This window comes from Oncorhynchus kisutch, linkage group LG16 (assembly GCF_002021735.2).
Source record: "Oncorhynchus kisutch isolate 150728-3 linkage group LG16, Okis_V2, whole genome shotgun sequence".
NCBI classification, from domain to species: Eukaryota; Metazoa; Chordata; class Actinopteri; order Salmoniformes; family Salmonidae; genus Oncorhynchus; species Oncorhynchus kisutch.
The window spans coordinates 45,474,053-45,493,468 of record NC_034189.2 but is presented as its reverse complement, the minus strand read 5'-3'; the positions used below and the strand labels follow the sequence as shown (position 1 = coordinate 45,493,468).

General features: G+C 45.5%; 1 protein-coding gene across 5 annotated transcripts; it reads left to right on the top strand.

Annotated features, from left to right (window-relative positions):
* Positions 1 to 694: 694 nt before the first annotated feature.
* LOC109879421 (autophagy-related protein 9A) lies at positions 695 to 17,642 on the top strand. Of its 5 annotated transcripts, none has more exons than XM_031792565.1 (20): positions 714 to 866; positions 1,190 to 1,263; positions 3,729 to 3,889; positions 4,008 to 4,051; positions 4,346 to 4,410; positions 4,546 to 4,695; positions 4,916 to 5,057; positions 5,199 to 5,339; positions 5,486 to 5,606; positions 9,762 to 9,937; positions 10,033 to 10,155; positions 10,316 to 10,503; positions 10,610 to 10,763; positions 11,005 to 11,184; positions 11,334 to 11,540; positions 12,717 to 12,937; positions 13,026 to 13,143; positions 14,734 to 15,022; positions 15,133 to 15,275; positions 15,349 to 17,642. In XM_031792565.1, exons 3-20 carry the CDS (start codon positions 3,784 to 3,786, stop codon positions 15,355 to 15,357), a joined length of 2,577 nt encoding a protein of 858 aa, XP_031648425.1. In that variant the 5' UTR covers positions 714 to 866; positions 1,190 to 1,263; positions 3,729 to 3,783; the 3' UTR covers positions 15,358 to 17,642. The 5 variants fall into 5 exon arrangements, with proteins under 5 accessions (XP_031648427.1, XP_031648425.1, XP_031648426.1 ...); XM_031792566.1 differs by having other exon boundaries at positions 1,190 to 1,318; XM_031792567.1 differs by lacking the exon at positions 1,190 to 1,263 and having other exon boundaries at positions 695 to 866.
* Positions 17,643 to 19,416: the final 1,774 nt, after the last annotated feature.

Below are 19,416 nucleotides of genomic sequence, written 5' to 3'. Positions count from 1 at the left end.
ACAGATGGCCAAATAGTTTGCTTATATATGCAACAGACACACTGAACAAAAGGCCAGCTGTCACTCCAGCAGCCCACAGTCACATTAAGAATATTCTCATCCACACACTCCACAATGTCTATATGCCTTGTTTTAGAACAAACAACTTGGTTAATAGCAGATACATGTAATTGAGAGTCTAATCGATTTCATCATTAGACTGTAAGGCACAGCCAATGCAACTTCAAACTTTAGCAGTAGGTTGGGTTTATAGCGCAACCCTGAGGTTAGTTTTAGTATAGCAGCACCTCCGACTGTGTCAATGTTATTGTAATACCATACATATTCACCAAGTGGCGGTAAAATACCATTCATTAAATTTAGAGGCGCGCCCATAAATATCATATAGGCTTTATTAAAAATGACTGTACATTCAATTCATAATTTAAGTTTTCTCGTCGTCAGGAACTACATGTAGTCTAGATACTTTTGCGCTTTAGATGACGATAGATGAGATTGCTGTACATTTAATTCAAAATATGGAGGAATATAATAATTGACCATTAACCAAAACCTGCATGGCATAAACCCTGTGTGAGGTTCAAAGGGCGTGTCATAAAAGCCGAACCAGGAGCTTTGAGGGCCCGCCTCTTACTATCTATGACTGGCTGTTTTCTTCCCGTTTGTGAAAAACACTCTTCTGATTGGCTAAACCAGGTATCCATCAGCCGTGACAGGCATTGGTGTACATGATGTGTTTTCAGAAATGAAACCAAATGTCGCCTCAGACTCAAAAAGAAACACGAAAACAAAACCTAGACGTCTTCTAAAAAAGGGCTCGGCAATTCTCCTTGACGATTAGACCGCCTGCCGTTGACGTGTCAAAGGTAGGCTGCGACAGACTAATAGTCGAGTGTAGTATGAAAATATAGAGCTAAATCATTGTGATGTTTCTGTCGATCTGCCTTAAACAATCACATTTTTTTCAACAATAGCATTTTGCCAGTATCCTGTGAACCAAATAATCTTCACGGTTTCGGTTCTTCCTAGGATAGCACATCTGCCTACACTTTCCCGGGCTGCCTAGCTAACGTTACACAGTGTGTGTGTGCTTTATAAAATCATTGCTATATTGCAAGCAGTGGGATAGGTTTATCGTTGCAATTTCATAATATTAGAATTGTAAATGTTCCATGTTCTCTTTCTGTAGGGTGAAATGTAAGCGGCAATCCCCTAACGTGTAATAATCCTGGAATGGAGCTAATCTATGTTTGGTCAACAAAGGTGGGCCATTTTCTTGTATGTAGGCCTAAATACGTGTAGCCGAATCATTTTCCAGGTAAGCTATTTGCTGAGGACTCGAAGATGCAACAATGTTTACACGTACATGTAGATTATAGCATAGGAGGAGGCTGCGTGTCATTGTCGTCTTTCAAAAGACAAGCTGGATCAGGAATTCCCATTGTATATAAATTATAGCCACGCTGCGCACTTTGGTCGAAAATCATTAATACACTTGTTTTTTGACGCTCACAATTGGTCAGGGGAGTAAAATAGGGCCGTAGGCTATAATGTGGTTTAAAACGCTGTCTGTCTCAATGTCTGTGGTTGTGATTCCGCTCGAGTCGCAGAGCACGTTTCGCAACACTGTCCATTGTGTCAGCAGAGTTCTGCCAGTGACATGTCTAAATTGGCCAACATGATTAACGTAGGCTGTTGTATACTAGGCAAACGGTCATGGAACTTTCGTGGTATTATGGCCTATTATTTGCTGCAAGAATTGCTTTTGTGTGCCTATATCCACACCTGTCAGTTGTCTGTCTGTCGTGTCTTTCAAGCATTGCTACATCCGGGTTCCAGTGATGGATGGAGCACAGGTGTGGTATGGCTTATTTACAGTGCCTTGCGAAAGTATTCGGCCCCCTTGAACTTTGCGACCTTTTGCCACATTTCAGGCTTCAAACATAAAGATATAAAACTGTATTTTTGTGTGAAGAATAAACAACAAGTGGGACACAATCATGAAGTGGAACGACATTTATTGGATATTTCAAACTTTTTTAACAAATCAAAAACTGAAAAATTGGGCGTGCAAAATTATTCAGCCCCTTTACTTTCAGTGCAGCAAACTCTTTCCAGAAGTTCAGTGAAGATCTCTGAATGATCCAATGTTGACCTAAATGACTAATGATGATCAATACAATCCACCTGTGTGTAATCAAGTCTCCGTATAAATGCACCTGGACTGTGATAGTCTCAGAGGTCCGTTAAAAGCGCAGAGAGCATCATGAAGAACAAGGAACACACCAGGCAGGTCCGAGATACTGTTGTGAAGAAGTTTAAAGCCGGATTTGGATACAAAAAGATTTCCCAAGCTTTAAACATCCCAAGGAGCACTGTGCAAGCGATAATATTGAAATGGAAGGAGTATCAGACCACTGCAAATCTACAAAGACCTGGCCGTCCCTCTAAACTTTCAGCTCATACAAGGAGAAGACTGATCAGAGATGCAGCCAATAGGCCCATGATCACTCTGGATGAACTGCAGAGATCTACAGCTGAGGTGGGAGACTCTGTCCATAGGACAAGAATCAGTCGTATATTGCACAAATCTGGCCTTTATGGAAGAGTGGCAAGAAGAAAGCCATTTCTTAAAGATATCCATAAAAAGTGTTAAAGTTAAAGTTTGCCACAAGCCACCTGGGAGACACACCAAACATGTGGAAGAAGGTGCTCTGGTCAGATGAAACCAAAATTGAACTTTTTGGCAACAATGCAAAACGTTATGTTTGGCGTAAAAGCAACACAGCTCATCACCCTGAACACACCATCCCCACTGTCAAACATGGTGGTGGCAGCATCATGGTTTGGGCCTGCTTTTCTTCAGCAGGGACAGGGAAGATGGTTAAAATTGATGGGAAGATGGATGGAGCCAAATACAGGACCATTCTGGAAGAAAACCTGATGGAGTCTGCAAAAGACCTGAGACTGGGACGGAGATTTGTCTTCCAACAAGACAATGATCCAAAACATAAAGTAAAATCTACAAAGGAATGGTTCATAAATAAACATATCCAGGTGTTAGAATGGCCAAGTCAAAGTCCAGACCTGAATCCAATCGAGAATCTGTGGAAAGAACTGAAAACTGCTGTTCACAAATGCTCTCCATCCAACCTCACTGAGCTCGAGCTGTTTTGCAAGGAGGAATGGGAAAAAATGTCAGTCTCTCGATGTGCAAAACGGATAGAGACATACCCCAAGCGACTTACAGCTGTAATCGCAGCAAAAGGTGGCACTACAAAGTATTAACTTAAGGGGGCTGAATAATTTTGCACGCCCAATTTTTCAGTTTTTGAATTGTTAAAAAAGTTTGAAATATCCAATAAATGTCGTTCCACTTCATGATTGTGTCCCACTTGTTGTTGATTCTTCACAAAAAAATACAGTTTTATATCTTTATGTTTGAAGCCTGAAATGTGGCAAAAGGTCGCAAAGTTCAAGGGGGCCGAATACTTTCGCAAGGCACTGTACGTATATGGCTTCCTTTCCTCGCCTCCTCTCCTTTATTTACTTTCATGTGAGGAGCTGGATAGGTGGATGTCTGAAAGAGGCTTCCTCTGTTACTCAATCCAGTGCAGACGAGGGAAGAGAAAGACACATTGTTATTGTAATACAGACTATCTGTGGATTTATGGCACTGATCTCTCTCTCTCTCTCTCTCTCTCTCCCACTCTTTCTGTGGTCCACAGGTCCAATCAGTAGCTAGGGGCTTGATTGCTGGGGGTAACTGAAGCTGTGGTTACCATGGCGGCACACTTTGACACAGAGTACCAGCGCCTAGAGGCTTCATACAGCGACTCTCCACCCGGAGAGGAGAACCTACTGGTGCACATACCTGATGGAAACAAGTGTAAAGCTCTTAAGTAGATACACACACACACATGCGCGCACACACACACACACACACACACACACACACACACACACACACACACTAACCTGTTTTTGTTGTTGACTGTTCTCTGCAGCCCCGTGGCACCACATAGAGAACCTGGACCTGTTCTTCCAGAGGATATCCTTTTACCCCTCTGTGTCTCTGTCTGTACTCCCGGATCATTCACTACTACAACTACCCCAGCGGTTATTTTAAGACCAGGAGGGTCAACACTTTCCGGGAGAAAAATACAATCTGGTGTGTAAGAGCAGGGCTGGAATTAAAGCCTGCACGCCCAAATAAAATAAAATTTGATCCAGGAGGAAGAATGTTGAGCTGGTGACTTGAGTTAATACTATAGCCGACTAGACTTTCATTATGAGAGGACACATGCTACTTTTATGTCATCATCTGATCCTTGACCCCTGACACGTCTATAACCTGCACCAGAAGAATGGCTTCACCTGTATGCTGCTGGGAGAGGTCTTTGAGCTGGTGTAAGTACACTGTGTGTGTGTATGCTGTGTGTGTATGTGTGTGTCTTCTATGTGGTCCATGTCGGTGTCCTGAGGGGTCATTTTAAACTTTTTTCTCTCTCTCTCTCTTCTTTCCCCCTTTCTCCCCCTCTGTAGCCAGTTGCTGTTTGTGGTAGGATTCACAGTCTTCTTGGCTAACTGTGTGGACTATGACATTCTGTTCGCTAACAAGTTTGTCAACCACACCGACTCCTCCAAAGTCACACTGCCTGACGCCTTCCTGCCTGTGGACGTCTGCGGTGCAAGGTAAGGCTTATAAATGCTTTATAAATTCAGTATAAACAATTCATTAACAGATCTTTAGCACTCAAGTTGATAAGGAATGCTGGAAATTGTCCTTACTGCTTGTTGTTTTCCCACCGGTATCCGTGACAACCTGTTTGTTTTCCCGCCAGTATCCATGACAACCTGATTGTAGTTTTCCCGCCAGTATCCATGACAACCTGATTGTTGTTTTCCCCGCCAGTATCCGTGACAATGTGGCAGTGATGTTTGTGTTGATGATATCTGGAGTGTTCTGGCTGCATCGCCTCATCAAGTTCATCTACAACGTCTGCTGCTACTGGGAGATACGCTCCTTCTACACCAACGCACTCAAGATGAGCATGGTGAGTGTGTGTGTCTGTCTGCGTGTCTTCAATCTACTGGTTCAACTACTGATCTCCACCCCGCCTCTCACCCTCCCCCCTCCTCCCCCCTCCTCCTCCTTGTCTCCTCCTCCCCTCCCCCTTCTCCTCCCCCCTCTCTAGGCAGAGCTGCCATACTTCACATGGCAGGAGGTTCAGGCCCGGATCGTTGAGATCCAGAAGGAACACCAGATCTGTATCCACAAGAAAGAACTCACAGAACTGGACATATACCACCGTATCCTGCGCTTCAAAAACTACATGGTGTGTGTGTGTGTCTGTGTGCACTCACGTGTGTTTGTGTTATTGTCAGAGTACAGCTTCTTTACCATTCCTCGCTTGTACTCCTGCTACTGAACCACCTGTCAATCAAAAACAACAACACCTAAACCCCTTTCTCCTTCCTCTAGGTTGCCATGGTAAATAAGTCCCTCCTTCCTGTGCGTTTCCGCCCGCCACTGCTCGGGGAGAGTGTGTTTTACACCCGCGGCCTCAAGTACAACTTTGAACTCATCTTCTTCTGGGGGCCAGGTTGGTGTGTGTGTGTTTTGGAGTTTGTGTTTGGTACGCTTTGTTTGGTACGCTTTGTTTGGTACGCTTTGTTTGGTACGCTTTGTTTGGTACGCTTTGTTTGGTACGCTTTGTTTGGTACACTTTTCACTAGTGATGCACCGATATTACATTTTTGGCCGGTTCCGATATCCAATATTTTCCTTGCCCCCCAAAAAACCATATCGATATTAAACATTTTAGTGGCCTTTTAAGCATTCTAGTACAGTTAAATAGTTATCACACATGGACACATCGGTCTAAGGCACTGCATCTCAGTGCAAGAGGTGTCACTACAGTCCCTGGTTCGAATTCATGTTATATCACATCCGGCCGTGATTGGGAGTCCTATAGGGCGGCGCACAATTGGCCCGGTGTCGTCCAGGTTTGGCCAGGGTAGGGTGTCCTTGTAAATCAGAATTTGTTCTTAACTGAGTAGTTAAATATAGGTTACACACACACACACACAGAAACACACCACACTGACCAAAAATATATTTTGTTGGCATTTATGTATGTCCCCATTACCAGTAAAAACATAATCAAAACCTATTTATTTCACTTACTTGCTGTGCTGTTTCGTTCAGTTGTTTCATTCTCAACCAGGATTTCTATGGATGCCGTTTGTGTCTTTGCATGTCAAAAAAGATACACGTCAAATAACACTATTTGATGTGTCAAATAAGCTTGTTGACCAATCAGGAGCTGAATATGACTGCACATCACATAATAATTTAACGCGTTCACACATTTTTTACGTAGTTATTACACATTGATTACACTGTCACTCGTATTTCATATGTCACAACGATTCATCGATACGTATGCTATGATGCTGGTAAACTTGTCTCGCGCACTTACAGTGCTGGTCATAAAAAAGCTAGCTAGTTGATGGATACAAACAATGTTCTTCCCCAAAAACAGCAAAACGATATCTGTTTCAGTAGCTATAGTTAGCTTTCTGAATATATAGCTAAGTGTCACCATCCAAAATAACCCTAATTTATAAGACCGTTCTTATTTGATTAATGGTGGTTGGACCCATCTATGGGAAGCTAGCCACAATAGTGGACTTTGCGGGTAGCCTTCAAAATAAAATTGGTCATTGACTGTGATACAAATAGTAGAATTATGCCATAATTTAATAGATCATGCTAAACGAGGTGGGAATGTTGTTATATAAAATCAACAAAAGACAATAATTTGTTAATTTGATAAAAATCAGTTTGAATCACACTGGATGTATTCTACTTTAGAATTGCATTGGGGAAAACGCATTTCACTGAACAGCTTTACCTGTGGATTAATGACATGGTGTATCAGTCTACTCAGTGACACCCAGAGAACATTAGTGTCGTAGCTCTTATTGCAGAACTCTGAAACAACTGTGAATTGAGCCACATTTGTTGTCAACCTATGTGTATTGAACACTATTCCAGAGGAAAAACCATACTGCGTGGATGTTTTGGGGTCTGGAAAAAATATATTGGGTATTGAGTAGACTGATACCTCATTTCATTGATCCCCAATCCTTCGGTAAAGCTGTACAGTGCAATATGAATGTAAATACACACAATAGGCTGACTGGGGAGGTGGTTTCACACAGTCACAGTCCCGCGATAAGAGCTACAATGCTAATATTTGCGTAAACTCTTCACAGTTGTGTTCTGTGGGTGTCACCGAGTAGACTGATACCCCATTTCATTGCTTCACATTCCAACCTTGTTTAACATGATCTAGTCTAAATGTGTCATGATTCCACCAATTTTAACCTTCTGCATCACTTTCAAAGAGATACTTTTATTTTGAAGGCAAATCGCAAATTCCACTATTGTGCCTAATCCTTATTGTGGCTAGACTCACAACACATAACCCGGTCCAGTTGAGCCTCACTAGTCAGGTGAAGCTAGCTGGCTGCATATAACGTTATCTTTGGGCAAAAGGGTTAGGTAGCTGGCTAGCTACCCAGCTAGCAATGAGGAATCGGGGACCGGAACTGATTGAACCGGGTGTCGGACTCGGCCCGGAATCAAAATGAATGACTGCCTAGAATTACAAGTACATCGGGCCGTTTCCGTCTACCGTTCAGCCGACTTCGCCGGCATCTTACCAGAATCCCCCTAGAAGCGGCCCGATGCAAATTCAAATAAATGTATACAAAATTACCCCATTTTAGTCATTTTAAATATGAATATTATACATTTTATACATACAAATTATACCCATCCACAAAAAAATATTTTGTCTTGGAGGAATCACCGGGTGACTGTGTCAGCGTACATGCGCCTGGCCCGCCACAGGAGTCGCTACAGCGTGATGAGACCAGGACATCCTGGCCGGTCAAACCCTCCCCTAGCTCGGATGACGCTGGGCCAATTGTGCATCGCCTCATGGTTCTGGGGAGGTTGTGGTCGGCACGGTTCTCAAACCAGCATCTGTAGCAACGCAGTTTGCACTGTGATGCAGTGTCTTAGACCGCTGCGCCACTCGGGAGGCTCGATCCACAAAGTTTTTAATGCTTATCAATTGCCTTAAAGAATTTCATTTAAATGTTAATTGTATTTTTTGATCACAGAAACAATGAGAAAATATGGAAAAATAAATAATGAAATGTTAATTATGTAAAGCAGCCCGTGTAATCATCTGCCAGAGGCCCGATCCCCAAGTAGTACATTTGGGCCAGATAACTCACACCGGAATCGCCCCGAGCTCAATCCCCACATCCTAGCCATAAGTAATACTGCTGAAGGCAGGATGTGGGGATTGAGCTCGGGGCGATTCCGGTGTGAGTTATCTGGCCCAAATGTACGATGTCGGCCGAGTCTGACTCTCAGCCGAGTGCCCCGACACTCAGCCGGAATCAGCCCAGATCCACTGAGCTAGTTATTTATTTTCATGAACTGAAGTTTCGATTTCAATAAGCAAACGACAAGTGGCAACCTAGCTAATACTTACTCACAAGGATTCCTAAATCATTGCTAAGAATAACTGGTCATTGTTTTCAGTCTGGAAGCATTGGTGCTAGCTAGGTATCAAGCTAAAGCTAGCTAGCTACCCCAGATGTTGCGGTTGAACAAATGATGCTTTATTACCAAATGATGATGCAAATGATGCTTTATTATTGTAAACACGTCGTTCGTGGCCGGGGTTGGCTTGTTTACAGACTTTTTTTGTACAGCTTTGACAGTGCGATTGATGTGTTTTTTGACGTGTCAAATTGAAAGCTTATTTAACGCATAAATTGGTGTTATTGTCAAGTAGTGTTATTTGACGTGTATCTTTTTTGACACGCAAAGACCCGAACGGCGTTCCATAGTATGTCGTGAAGCTAATAGCAGTGACGCTGAAAAATAGCGCACTCGGTAGTGTGTACCGGCGCTCGACCAGTCGCGTAAGCCAACATCACCCACGACAGAGAACGATTGATTGTCAAGGGCAATGAATTCCATTATCTTGGTGTTAATGGATTTTGCCTTTTGAGTTGTCTCGCTGAAAATCTCTTACTCTTTCAAATGTCTGCTGGACTGCTCGATCCACACGGCAGACATTGTGGGACAGGTGAGGAAGGCTGTGTTGCAGTTGTAGCGCCACATTTTACGTGGCATCATGACGTTATGTACCTACGTTTATATAGGTACGTCAGCTTTGACAGCAATTTTGCACATCGGTGTTGAACTAGACATCGGGCCGATACCGATGTCGCCGTTTTTAGCTAATATTGTCTGATACCGATATGTTCACCAATTTTGTATATTGTGCATCCCTACTTTTCACCTCTCTCTCTCTGTCTGTGTCTCTCTGTCTGTGTCTCTCTCTGTCTCTGTGTCTCTCTCTGTCTCTGTGTCTCTCTCTGTCTCTCTCTCTGTCTCTGTCTCTGTCTCTGTCTCTCTCTCTGTCTCTGTCTCTGTCTCTGTCTCTCTCTCTCTCTCTGTCTCTGTGTCTCTCTCTGTCTCTCTCTCTGTCTCTGTCTCTCTCTCTGTCTGTCTCTCTCTCTGTCTGTCTCTCTCTCTGTGTGTCTCTCTCTCTGTGTGTCTCTCTCTCTGTGTCTTTGTCTCTCTCTCTGTGCGTGTCTCTCTCTCTCTCGCCTCTCTCTCTGTGTCCCTCTCTCTCTCTCTCTCTCTCACCCCCTCTTCCCAGGCTCTCTGTTTGAGAGTGAGTGGAGTTTGAAGCCGCAGTATAAGAGAGGTGGTAACAGGTTGGAGCTGGCAGACAAACTGGCATCACGTATACTGTGGATCGGCATCGCCAACCTCTTACTCTGTCCTGTCGTACTGGTCTGGCAAATACTGTATGCCTTCTTCAGCTATACAGAGGTAGGGACACGCACACACCGCTGTGCTCTGTTATGGAGGTGTAGCAGATGCTGTAAAGCTCATTTATTTGTGTGTGTGTTTGTGCGTGCGTGTAGGTGATAAAGCGTGAGCCAGGTAGTTTGGGAGCGAGGTGTTGGTCTCTGTACGGTCGATGTTACCTTCGCCACTTCAATGAGCTGGACCACGAACTGATGTCACGGCTCAGCAAGGGCTACAAAGTAGGAATGAACACACACACACACACACACACACACACACACACATAAAAGGTGTGTAAGGTCATTTTTGTGAAATTGATGAACTGATTCTTGTCTGTTGCTGTCAGTGGTGTCTAAATGCCAGATGTCCTTCACTTCCGTGCGTGTGTCCCACCTCCAGGCGTCCTCTAGGTATATGAACTGCTTCCTGTCCCCGTTGCTGACGGTGGTGGCTAAGAACGTGGCGTTTTTTGCTGGCTCCCTATTGGCTGTCCTCATTGCGCTGACCATCTACGACGAAGACGTCCTCGCCGTGGAACACGTCCTGTCGTCCATCACCCTGCTGGGAGTGTGTATCACTGTCTGCAGGTGTGTGTCTGTCTCTGTGTGTGTCTATTTGTGTGTGTGTTTGTCTGTGTGCTAGGTCATTTTGAAGGGTTTGGTACATTCTTTCACACTCTCCCTCTCTCCTCAGGTCTTTTATCCCAGACAAACACCTGGTCTACTGTCCAGAGCAGCTGCTCAGGTTGATCCTGGCTCACATCCACTACATGCCAGACCACTGGCAGGGCAACGCCCATCGCTACGAGACACGAGACCAGTTCTCACAGCTCTTCCAGTACAAGGCTGTGAGCAGCACTATAGCCACCCTTTATAAAGCATGAACTTATGAGTCATTTCTGAAGCACATAGCATATTCCTCTCTACCTGGCCAGAGCCTTTATTCACAAAGCGTCTCCGATTAGAAGTGCTGGTCTAGGATCAGTGTTCCCTTTTAAGGTTGTAATGAAGACGATTATGTACAGGGGGGGGGGTGACCTGATCCTAGATCAGCATTCAGGTGTTTTAACCTTTCCTCTGCCTGTCCAGGTGTTTATCCTAGAGGAGCTGACCAGCCCCCTGGTGACTCCCTTCATCCTGATCTTCAGTCTGAGGAGGAAGTCTCTGGAGATCATTGACTTCTTCAGGAACTTCACCGTGGAGGTGGTAGGGGTGGGAGATACCTGCTCCTTCGCTCAGATGGACATCAGACAGCACGGTCACCCCGCGGTGAGACTCGCGCGCGCGCGCACACACACACACACACACAGATGGGCAATGCATAAATAGTGACTCTCTTTCCCTCTCTCACGCTTTCCTGTCCCTAAATCCTTCTTTCTCTCCTTTCTCTTACTTCTTCCCCCTCTTCCTCCCTCCAGTGGATGTCTGAGGGGAAGACAGAGGCATCTATTTACCAACAGGCGGAGGATGGGAAGACTGAGCTGTCCCTGATGCATTTTGCCATCACCAACCCCCAGTGGCAGCCCCCCACCGAGACCACTCACTTCATCAGCCAGCTGAAGGAGAGAGTACAGAGAGAGACTACAGGAGACAGACAGACTCTCACCTCACTGTCGGGGTCAGAGGTAGGGAGACAGACACGCTCTCACCTCACTGTCAGAGGTAGGGAGACAGACACGCTCTCACCTCACTGTCAGAGGTAGGGAGACAGACACGCTCTCACCTCACTGTCAGAGGTAGGGAGACAGACACGCTCTCACCTCACTGTCAGAGGTAGGGAGACAGACACGCTCTCACCTCACTGTCAGAGGTAGGGAGACAGACACGCTCTCACCTCACTGTCGGAGGTAGGGAGACAGACACGCTCTCACCTCACTGTCGGAGGTAGGGAGACAGACACGCTCTCACCTCACTGTCGGAGGTAGGGAGACAGACACGCTCTCACCTCACTGTCGGAGGTAGGGAGACAGACACGCTCTCACCTCACTGTCGGAGGTAGGGAGACAGACACGCTCTCACCTCACTGTCGGAGGTAGGGAGACAGACACGCTCTCACCTCACTGTCGGAGGTAGGGAGACAGACACGCTCTCACCTCACTGTCGGAGGTAGGGAGACAGACACGCTCTCACCTCACTGTCAGAGGTAGGGAGACAGACACGCTCTCACCTCACTGTCAGAGGTAGGGAGACAGACACGCTCTCACCTCACTGTCAGAGGTAGGGAGACAGACACGCTCTCACCTCACTGTCAGAGGTAGGGAGACAGACACGCTCTCACCTCACTGTCAGAGGTAGGGAGACAGGCACGCTCTCACCTCACTGTCAGAGGTAGGGAGACAGGCACGCTCTCACCTCACTGTCAGAGGTAGGGAGACAGGCACGCTCTCACCTCACTGTCAGAGGTAGGGAGACAGGCACGCTCTCACCTCACTGTCAGAGGTAGGGAGACAGACACGCTCTCACCTCACTGTCAGAGGTAGGGAGACAGACACGCTCTCACCTCACTGTCAGAGGTAGGGAGACAGACACGCTCTCACCTCACTGTCAGAGGTAGGGAGACAGGCACGCTCTCACCTCACTGTCAGAGGTAGGGAGACAGGCACGCTCTCACCTCACTGTCAGAGGTAGGGAGACAGATAGACATGCCAATACATACATTGACACTTCAATTTTGATCTCAAGTTTAACATTGTATACATTTCTGAGTTTTTTTGTTTACACTGGTATTAAAGGTAAAAATCTAATTTTCTGTCTCTCTCTCTCTCTCTCTCTCTCTGTGTGTGTCTTGCTCACACTCTCAGCCAAGGAGTCTCATAGCTAACTTCCTGGCAGGTCCCCCCTCATTGGCCTCTCTTCATCTGGGGCGGGACGGCTCCTTGACCGATCACGGGCCGGTGGGTGTTAATGACGGAGCGTCAGCCTTGCGCTCCCTCTCAGTCAGCAGCACGAGGGGCAGCTGTAGCTCCGCCCATAGGTCGGCCGGACACGCCTCTTCTGCAAGCAGAGCCATGCCGGGATCAAGGTAAAGCCCACACTCCTCCCACAACTAATCAAGCAATCTATCAACTAACCGTCAATCAACTAACTCTCTTTCTCTCCCCCCCCACCAGTACTGATGCTCGAACTGCTAGTTCAGGCAGTAGTGTGTGGGAAGGTCAACTGACTAGTCTCGTCCTATCAGAATACGCCTCCACGGAGATGAGCATCCACGCACTCTATATACATGAGGTCTGTCTGGATGGATGGTTTTAAAAATGTTGCAATAAAGAGCGTCAAGTAAATGTGTCTCTCTCCCCCTCCCCTCCCACTTCCTCTCTCCCCCTTTCCTCCCCTCCCACTTCCTCTCCCCCCTCTCTCTCCTTGTTCCCACTTCCCTCCCACTTCCTCTCTCCCCTCTCTCTCCTTGTTCCCACTTCCCTCCCACTTCCTCTCTCCCCTCTCTCTCCTTGTTCCCACTTCCCTCCCACTTCCTCTCTCCCCTCTCTCTCCTTGTTCCCACTTCCCTCCCACTTCCTCTCTCCCCTCTCTCTCCTTGTTCCCACTTCCCTCCCACTTCCTCTCTCCCCTCTCTCTCCTTGTTCCCACTTCCCTCCCACTTCCTCTCTCTCTCCTTGTTCCCACTTCCCTCCCACTTCCTCTCTCCCCTCTCTCTCCTTGTTCCCACTTCCCTCCCACTTCCTCTCTCCCCTCTCTCTCCTTGTTCCCACTTCCCTCCCACTTCCTCTCTCCCCTCTCTCTCCTTGTTCCCACTTCCCTCCCACTTCCTCTCTCCCCTCTCTCTCCTTGTTCCCACTTCCCTCCCACTTCCTCTCTCCCCTCTCTCTCCTTGTTCCCACTTCCCTCCCACTTCCTCTCTCCCCTCTCTCTCCTTGTTCCCACTTCCCTCCCACTTCCTCTCTCCCCTCTCTCTCCTTGTTCCCACTTCCCTCCCACTTCCTCTCTCTCCTTGTTCCCACTTCCCTCCCACTTCCTCTCTCCCCTCTCTCTCCTTGTTCCACTTCCCTCCCACTTCCTCTCTCCTTGTTCCCACTTCCCTCCCACTTCCTCTCACCCCTCTCTCTCCTTGTTCCACTTCTTCTCTCCCCTCTCTCTCCTTGTTCTACTTCCTCTCTCCCCTCTCTCTCCTTGTTCTACTTCCTCTCTCCCCTCTCTCTCCTTGTTCTACTTCCCTCCCACTTCCTCTCTCCCCTCTCTCTCCTTGTTCCACTTCCCTCCCACTTCCTCTCTCCTTGTTCCCACTTCCTCTCTCCCCTCTCTCTCCTTGTTCCACTTCCCTCCCACTTCCTCTCTCCTTGTTCCCACTTCCCTCCCACTTCCTCTCTCCCCTCTCTCTCCTTGTTCTACTTCCTCTCTCCCCTCTCTCTCCTTGTTCTACTTCCCTCCCACTTCCTCTCTCCTTGTTCCCACTTCCCTCCCACTTCCTCTCTCCCCTCTCTCTCCTTGTTCCACTTCCCTCCCACTTCCTCTCTCCTTGTTCCCACTTCCTCTCTCCCCTCTCTCTCCTTGTTCCCACTTCCCTCCCACATCCTCTCTCCCCGTTCCCACTTCCCTCCCACATCCTCTCTCCCCTCTCTCTCCTTGTTCCACTTCCCTCCCACTTCCTCTCTCCTTGTTCCCACTTCCCTCCCACTTCCTCTCTCCTCTCTCTCCTTGTTCCCACTTCCCTCCCACTTCCTCTCTCCTCTCTCTCCTTGTTCCCACTTCCCTCCCACTTCCTCTCTCCTCTCTCTCCTTGTTCCCACTTCCCTCCCACTTCCTCTCTCCCCTCTCTCTCCTTGTTCCCACTTCCTCTCTCCCCCTCTCCATCCCTCTACGTAGCTCCATAAGCAGCAGTCTGGAGGGGAGTTGTCCCGGCACACCTGGCACAGGCAGGACAGTGACGACAGTAGTGACAGCGTCACTGAGGAGGGGGGTTCAGGGGGAGGGAACCCTAACCCCCGAAACCTCATCCCCCGCTCACACACCTTCCCTATCTCCACCCCTATCTCCACCCCTGGCCCTATTCCCAGCTCTAACTCGGGCCCTAACCCTGACCGAGGTACCACACCGGGGCAGGAAGTGACACCACTCCAGAGCAACAGCCAGCGTCGCTACGGGGGAAACACGGGTAACCATGACAACCATAAAAAATGACACTCTCATTCCCTAATATGTAATGATATTGAGATGACTGATATGGTTCATACCGATATCACTGTGTGTGTGTCACTCCTCCAGACTCTGTTGGCCCGGGGGGCAGAGTGGTGAGGTCAGCGCGTGTGCCCATGGGGGGTTGGGCAGAGGAGGGACGTGGAGGCCGACACCCCGACACTGTACCTGAGGAGGGCTCAGAGGACGACATGCCTCCCAACACTCACAAGGTATTTACACAAACACACACAGATCTTGTGTCTGTGTATGGGGTTCCATACCATTGTTTCCCTCTCTCCTCAGGTGACGTAACTGACCAGAGATCCCACCCTCATCCTACCAGAGAAGAACCTTCTGCTGATCTGTGAACTTTTGACCATGGCTTCACCTTTGACCCCAGATGGATAGACCTGTGGGATAGCAGCATGCCATGTTATTCACTCTAGGCTAGAGAAAAACAATCGAGTAACAGTGTGAAGATGACCAGGACTTTTTCTTGACACCCTCCTTGGATGACACTTTAGCCAATCAAGTGACGGTGGTTGATGACTTCATCATAACTGGCAGCATGGAACCCGTAGCATATTTATCGGCTTTTATAGTTGCGTCCTAGACACTAATCTAAGGTCAGCTTTATGGTTTCTCTCCGTAACGGTTAAGGTTAGGATTTAGGGAGGGTAAGCTGATCCTAGATCTGTGCCTAAGGGCAACTTCTATCCAGAAATGACTTTTTCTTCTTTCATTCATTTGCAAATCAGGTGTGGGTGTAAACTGCCAGTAATGTACCTTTTAAAAAAAAGATTTAGTAGTTTGTCATTTTTAAATTCTTTGTTTTTTCTCTTTGTTGTTTATATTTATTGCACTTTCAGAGAAAAATTGGGTTCATATATATATATATAAGATTGGTCTGCTAAGAGGTGTGTGTACAATCTACCGCCCAATCCCCTAGGATTCCTAGTGCCAGTGTAGGTATACTTCGGTGGAAGTCTGCTCTCCTGTCATATTCCATATACATACATACACACATATATATATATATATATATATATATACATACATACACATATATATGTGTATATATATATGTATATATATATGTGTATGTATGTATATGGAATATGACAGGAGAGCAGACTTCCACCGAAGTATACCTACACTGGCACTAGGAATCCTAGGGGATTGGGCGGTAGATTGTACACACACCTCTTAGCAGACCAATCTTGTTGTACAAAGACCTCCTAGACATGAAGCAGGCACTGAACCGATATACACCGTGTGCATAGACATACTGGTATGAATCAAATCAGGACGTTGGACTGTTCTAAGTATATCATCGAGGTGTAGATGGTTAATAAATAGGGATATACAAGAAACTCATCATAGTTATTGCTTTTGTGTCATACAAACAATATTTTAAATGGAAGATAGCAAACTTACCGGGCTGGTTGTAACGTGTAACTTCAGCCTCTTCGGTGCCATATTTAAGCGCTTGAAGCGGCAATCCGCAGTTGAAATGATACAAAGCACCCCTCACCACTGTTTCAGTAAAAGGTTGAAGGATGAGGCTGGAGAAATGGAACCACACTCAAATTCATTGACAGAGCTGTGGATGCAAGGACTGACCATCCATTCCGTTTTTAACCATGTTTTGAGACGATACAGGGTTTTTGTTACATTTACAAGTTTATATTTTGGCTTCTGATGGGGTACGACAGTTGAACTAAGCTCATGGGGCATTTATAACGAATACTCTCCAAGAATCAATGGGTTTATATCCAAAAATGGACATGTCCAAAAATTGGTATAGTAACTGCAGATTGCCCCTTTAAGCACAAACATCCCATAACTATACAGAAATGAACCTTCAATCAACACTAATAGCTGGATAGATTAGTTAGCATCAGACAAGTTGCATGTTTTTCTGCCCAACTGTCTGAGGCAGAAAGAATGCACCTTATTGACTTTTATTGAATCCAAAGGATGCCACTTTTCATTGTCAGTATATTGATTTTGATCAGTTCATATTTGCATGACTTTATTTCAACCGGGGCTTGTGCCACCGTCAGAGAGTTGAGGTTGAGATGCATGGTGATTTACAGGTGTTTTGTTTTTGTGGTTCACACTGACTCTGGACTCACAAGTAGACTAGCCTGGTTCCAGATCTGTTGAGGTGATGTATAACCAGCCCCCATATGGTCGACCATGCAGCACTAACAGATCTGGGACCAGGCTAAAGATGACAGATGCTTCCAATAGATATAGTCAGAGACTCTACAGCTGGGTATTCATTTCTAGATGGCAAAGGTCATCAGCGCAGCTCGCTTCATTGATTGATATATTCATGTAATTGAGTGGCCAGTCAGAGAGTCCAATCTGAATCAGACCCTGGATGAAAATAGAAGGCAGACGTGGAGGAATGGATCTGAATAATGTAAAGGGTCTCCTGGGACACAGTGGAACAAGTTTAACAACAAGGTAGTAGAATGCCTGAGCTGACACATATAGCCTATCAGTTTTTGTTTTTATAGATTGTCTTGTAAATTCCCATTTTGTACAGTTGTAAATCATCAATAAAAATGTATTTAATAACTATGTAATTCAAGTTGAAGTTTTGTATGTACGTGATACACATGGTATACACCGTCTCATACGTGTAATAAATAAGAACATATAAGAACATAAAGTAAATGGAGCAGTAGAATAAGATAAACATTTAACATAAGTATAGGGTAACTTGGGGGAAAAACGCCCCCCTTAATAAGTGGGCAGTTTCTTTTTTGGGGGGGGGTTCAATAAAAACCGAAACTTTAGAAAGTGGGGGGAAGGCCACTGTCTACGGGGCAAAATGTGCCCTGAAGATGAATGTGTTCAAATCAATTTTAAATGTTTTATTGTGGCATTTGTTTTGTAATTGACTCCTAAAAGCTAATGTCTAGGTATCTTATTTTAATTAAATAAATAAAATATTGGAAAACAAAATGACATTGCACATCTCACTATTAATATCCTCACAATTACCAGCTTTCCATCCAACCTTTTTATGCTAGTAAAGTACATAAATGTCATGACAGGCCTGATTGAAACAACACTTTTCGGTTAACTTTCCAAATGTCGACAAAATAAAATAGGCTCGACAAGGTGAGATCTTTTTATGTTGGTAAAATGAATTATGCAAAAAAATGTCAGTGGAAACCCTTTAATTCACAATATTGATATAATAGCCATCATATTGAAGTAAACTTGGAGTCGCGCGTGGTCCTTCCACTACGACTCATCGGGAAAGCATGCAGTTTATTCGGTTACATATTGAATAAATTATGAAGAATTTCAAAGGGTATTGTAAAGTGCAAGGTGATGAGATTGATGCTCCTTTCCAAAATATCGAGAATCCTATTCTGGTGAGATGATAATCGGTGCATGGCTGCCGTTTGACAAATACACAAATGCACCCAGGGGAGATGAAGAAGGTTAAACCAAAGCGTTATACCTTTTAAAGGGTTAATAAATGATGTTATGATAAACTGTAAGGTCTCCTCTTCAGGAGATATGTGTGTGTGTTAACCTGTTTTTGAGTGTTGTGACCTTCAGACACTATCAGAAGGCGTCTACATTCAGATTCCTCCTGTCTGGATCCCACCGTGGTTATCTGGTTTTCTGAGAACACAAGGCTGCCACAGACCTGATGAAACCAGCCACCTGTCAGAAGATGCTTACACTCGTTCACATTGTTATGACTCTATACTTGTGATGAAAGGTCAGGTTTCGGTCAAACCCACTTCTGAGTTTTTCTTTGCTAATAAGATGATAGCTGCTGTCAGGGGGAGGTCAGATTTATTAAAATGTTGTTGCTAGGGAAAGTTACGTAAGGGGGATTGGGGAGGCTATATGAGTTACAGGATGTCTTAGACATTTTGCAGAACTTGGGGAGAGCTACCATATACTGTTGTACTGTACTCTGTATCAACGTCTGCCTACAATAGTATTACTAAAATTAGTATTTTAATAGTTAACAAGTCTGTGTTTCCTTTCCATACTAATGTATGTTTGATAATTATATAGACCTGATCATTTGTTGAAGAAATTGACCAACAGAGGCCCTTGGTCGGAGTTAGGGAAACCCTGGGCTAGAGTGCATATGCCAATACCAGAGTGTGGCAAAACCACTAGTAGAGTTGAAAATGCGATGGACACCCATTTAACTTGTATTTTCTATTTGGTACATGGCAATTTAACTGCAAAGGTATTTAATGTGCACTATATCATCACGCAGAACCTTTAATCAGCAACAAGTCAATTTGTTGGAAACACATCTCTGGTGGGAAAATGCGCATATTGTTTTTATGTGGATTTTAGAATATTCACATGAAAGTC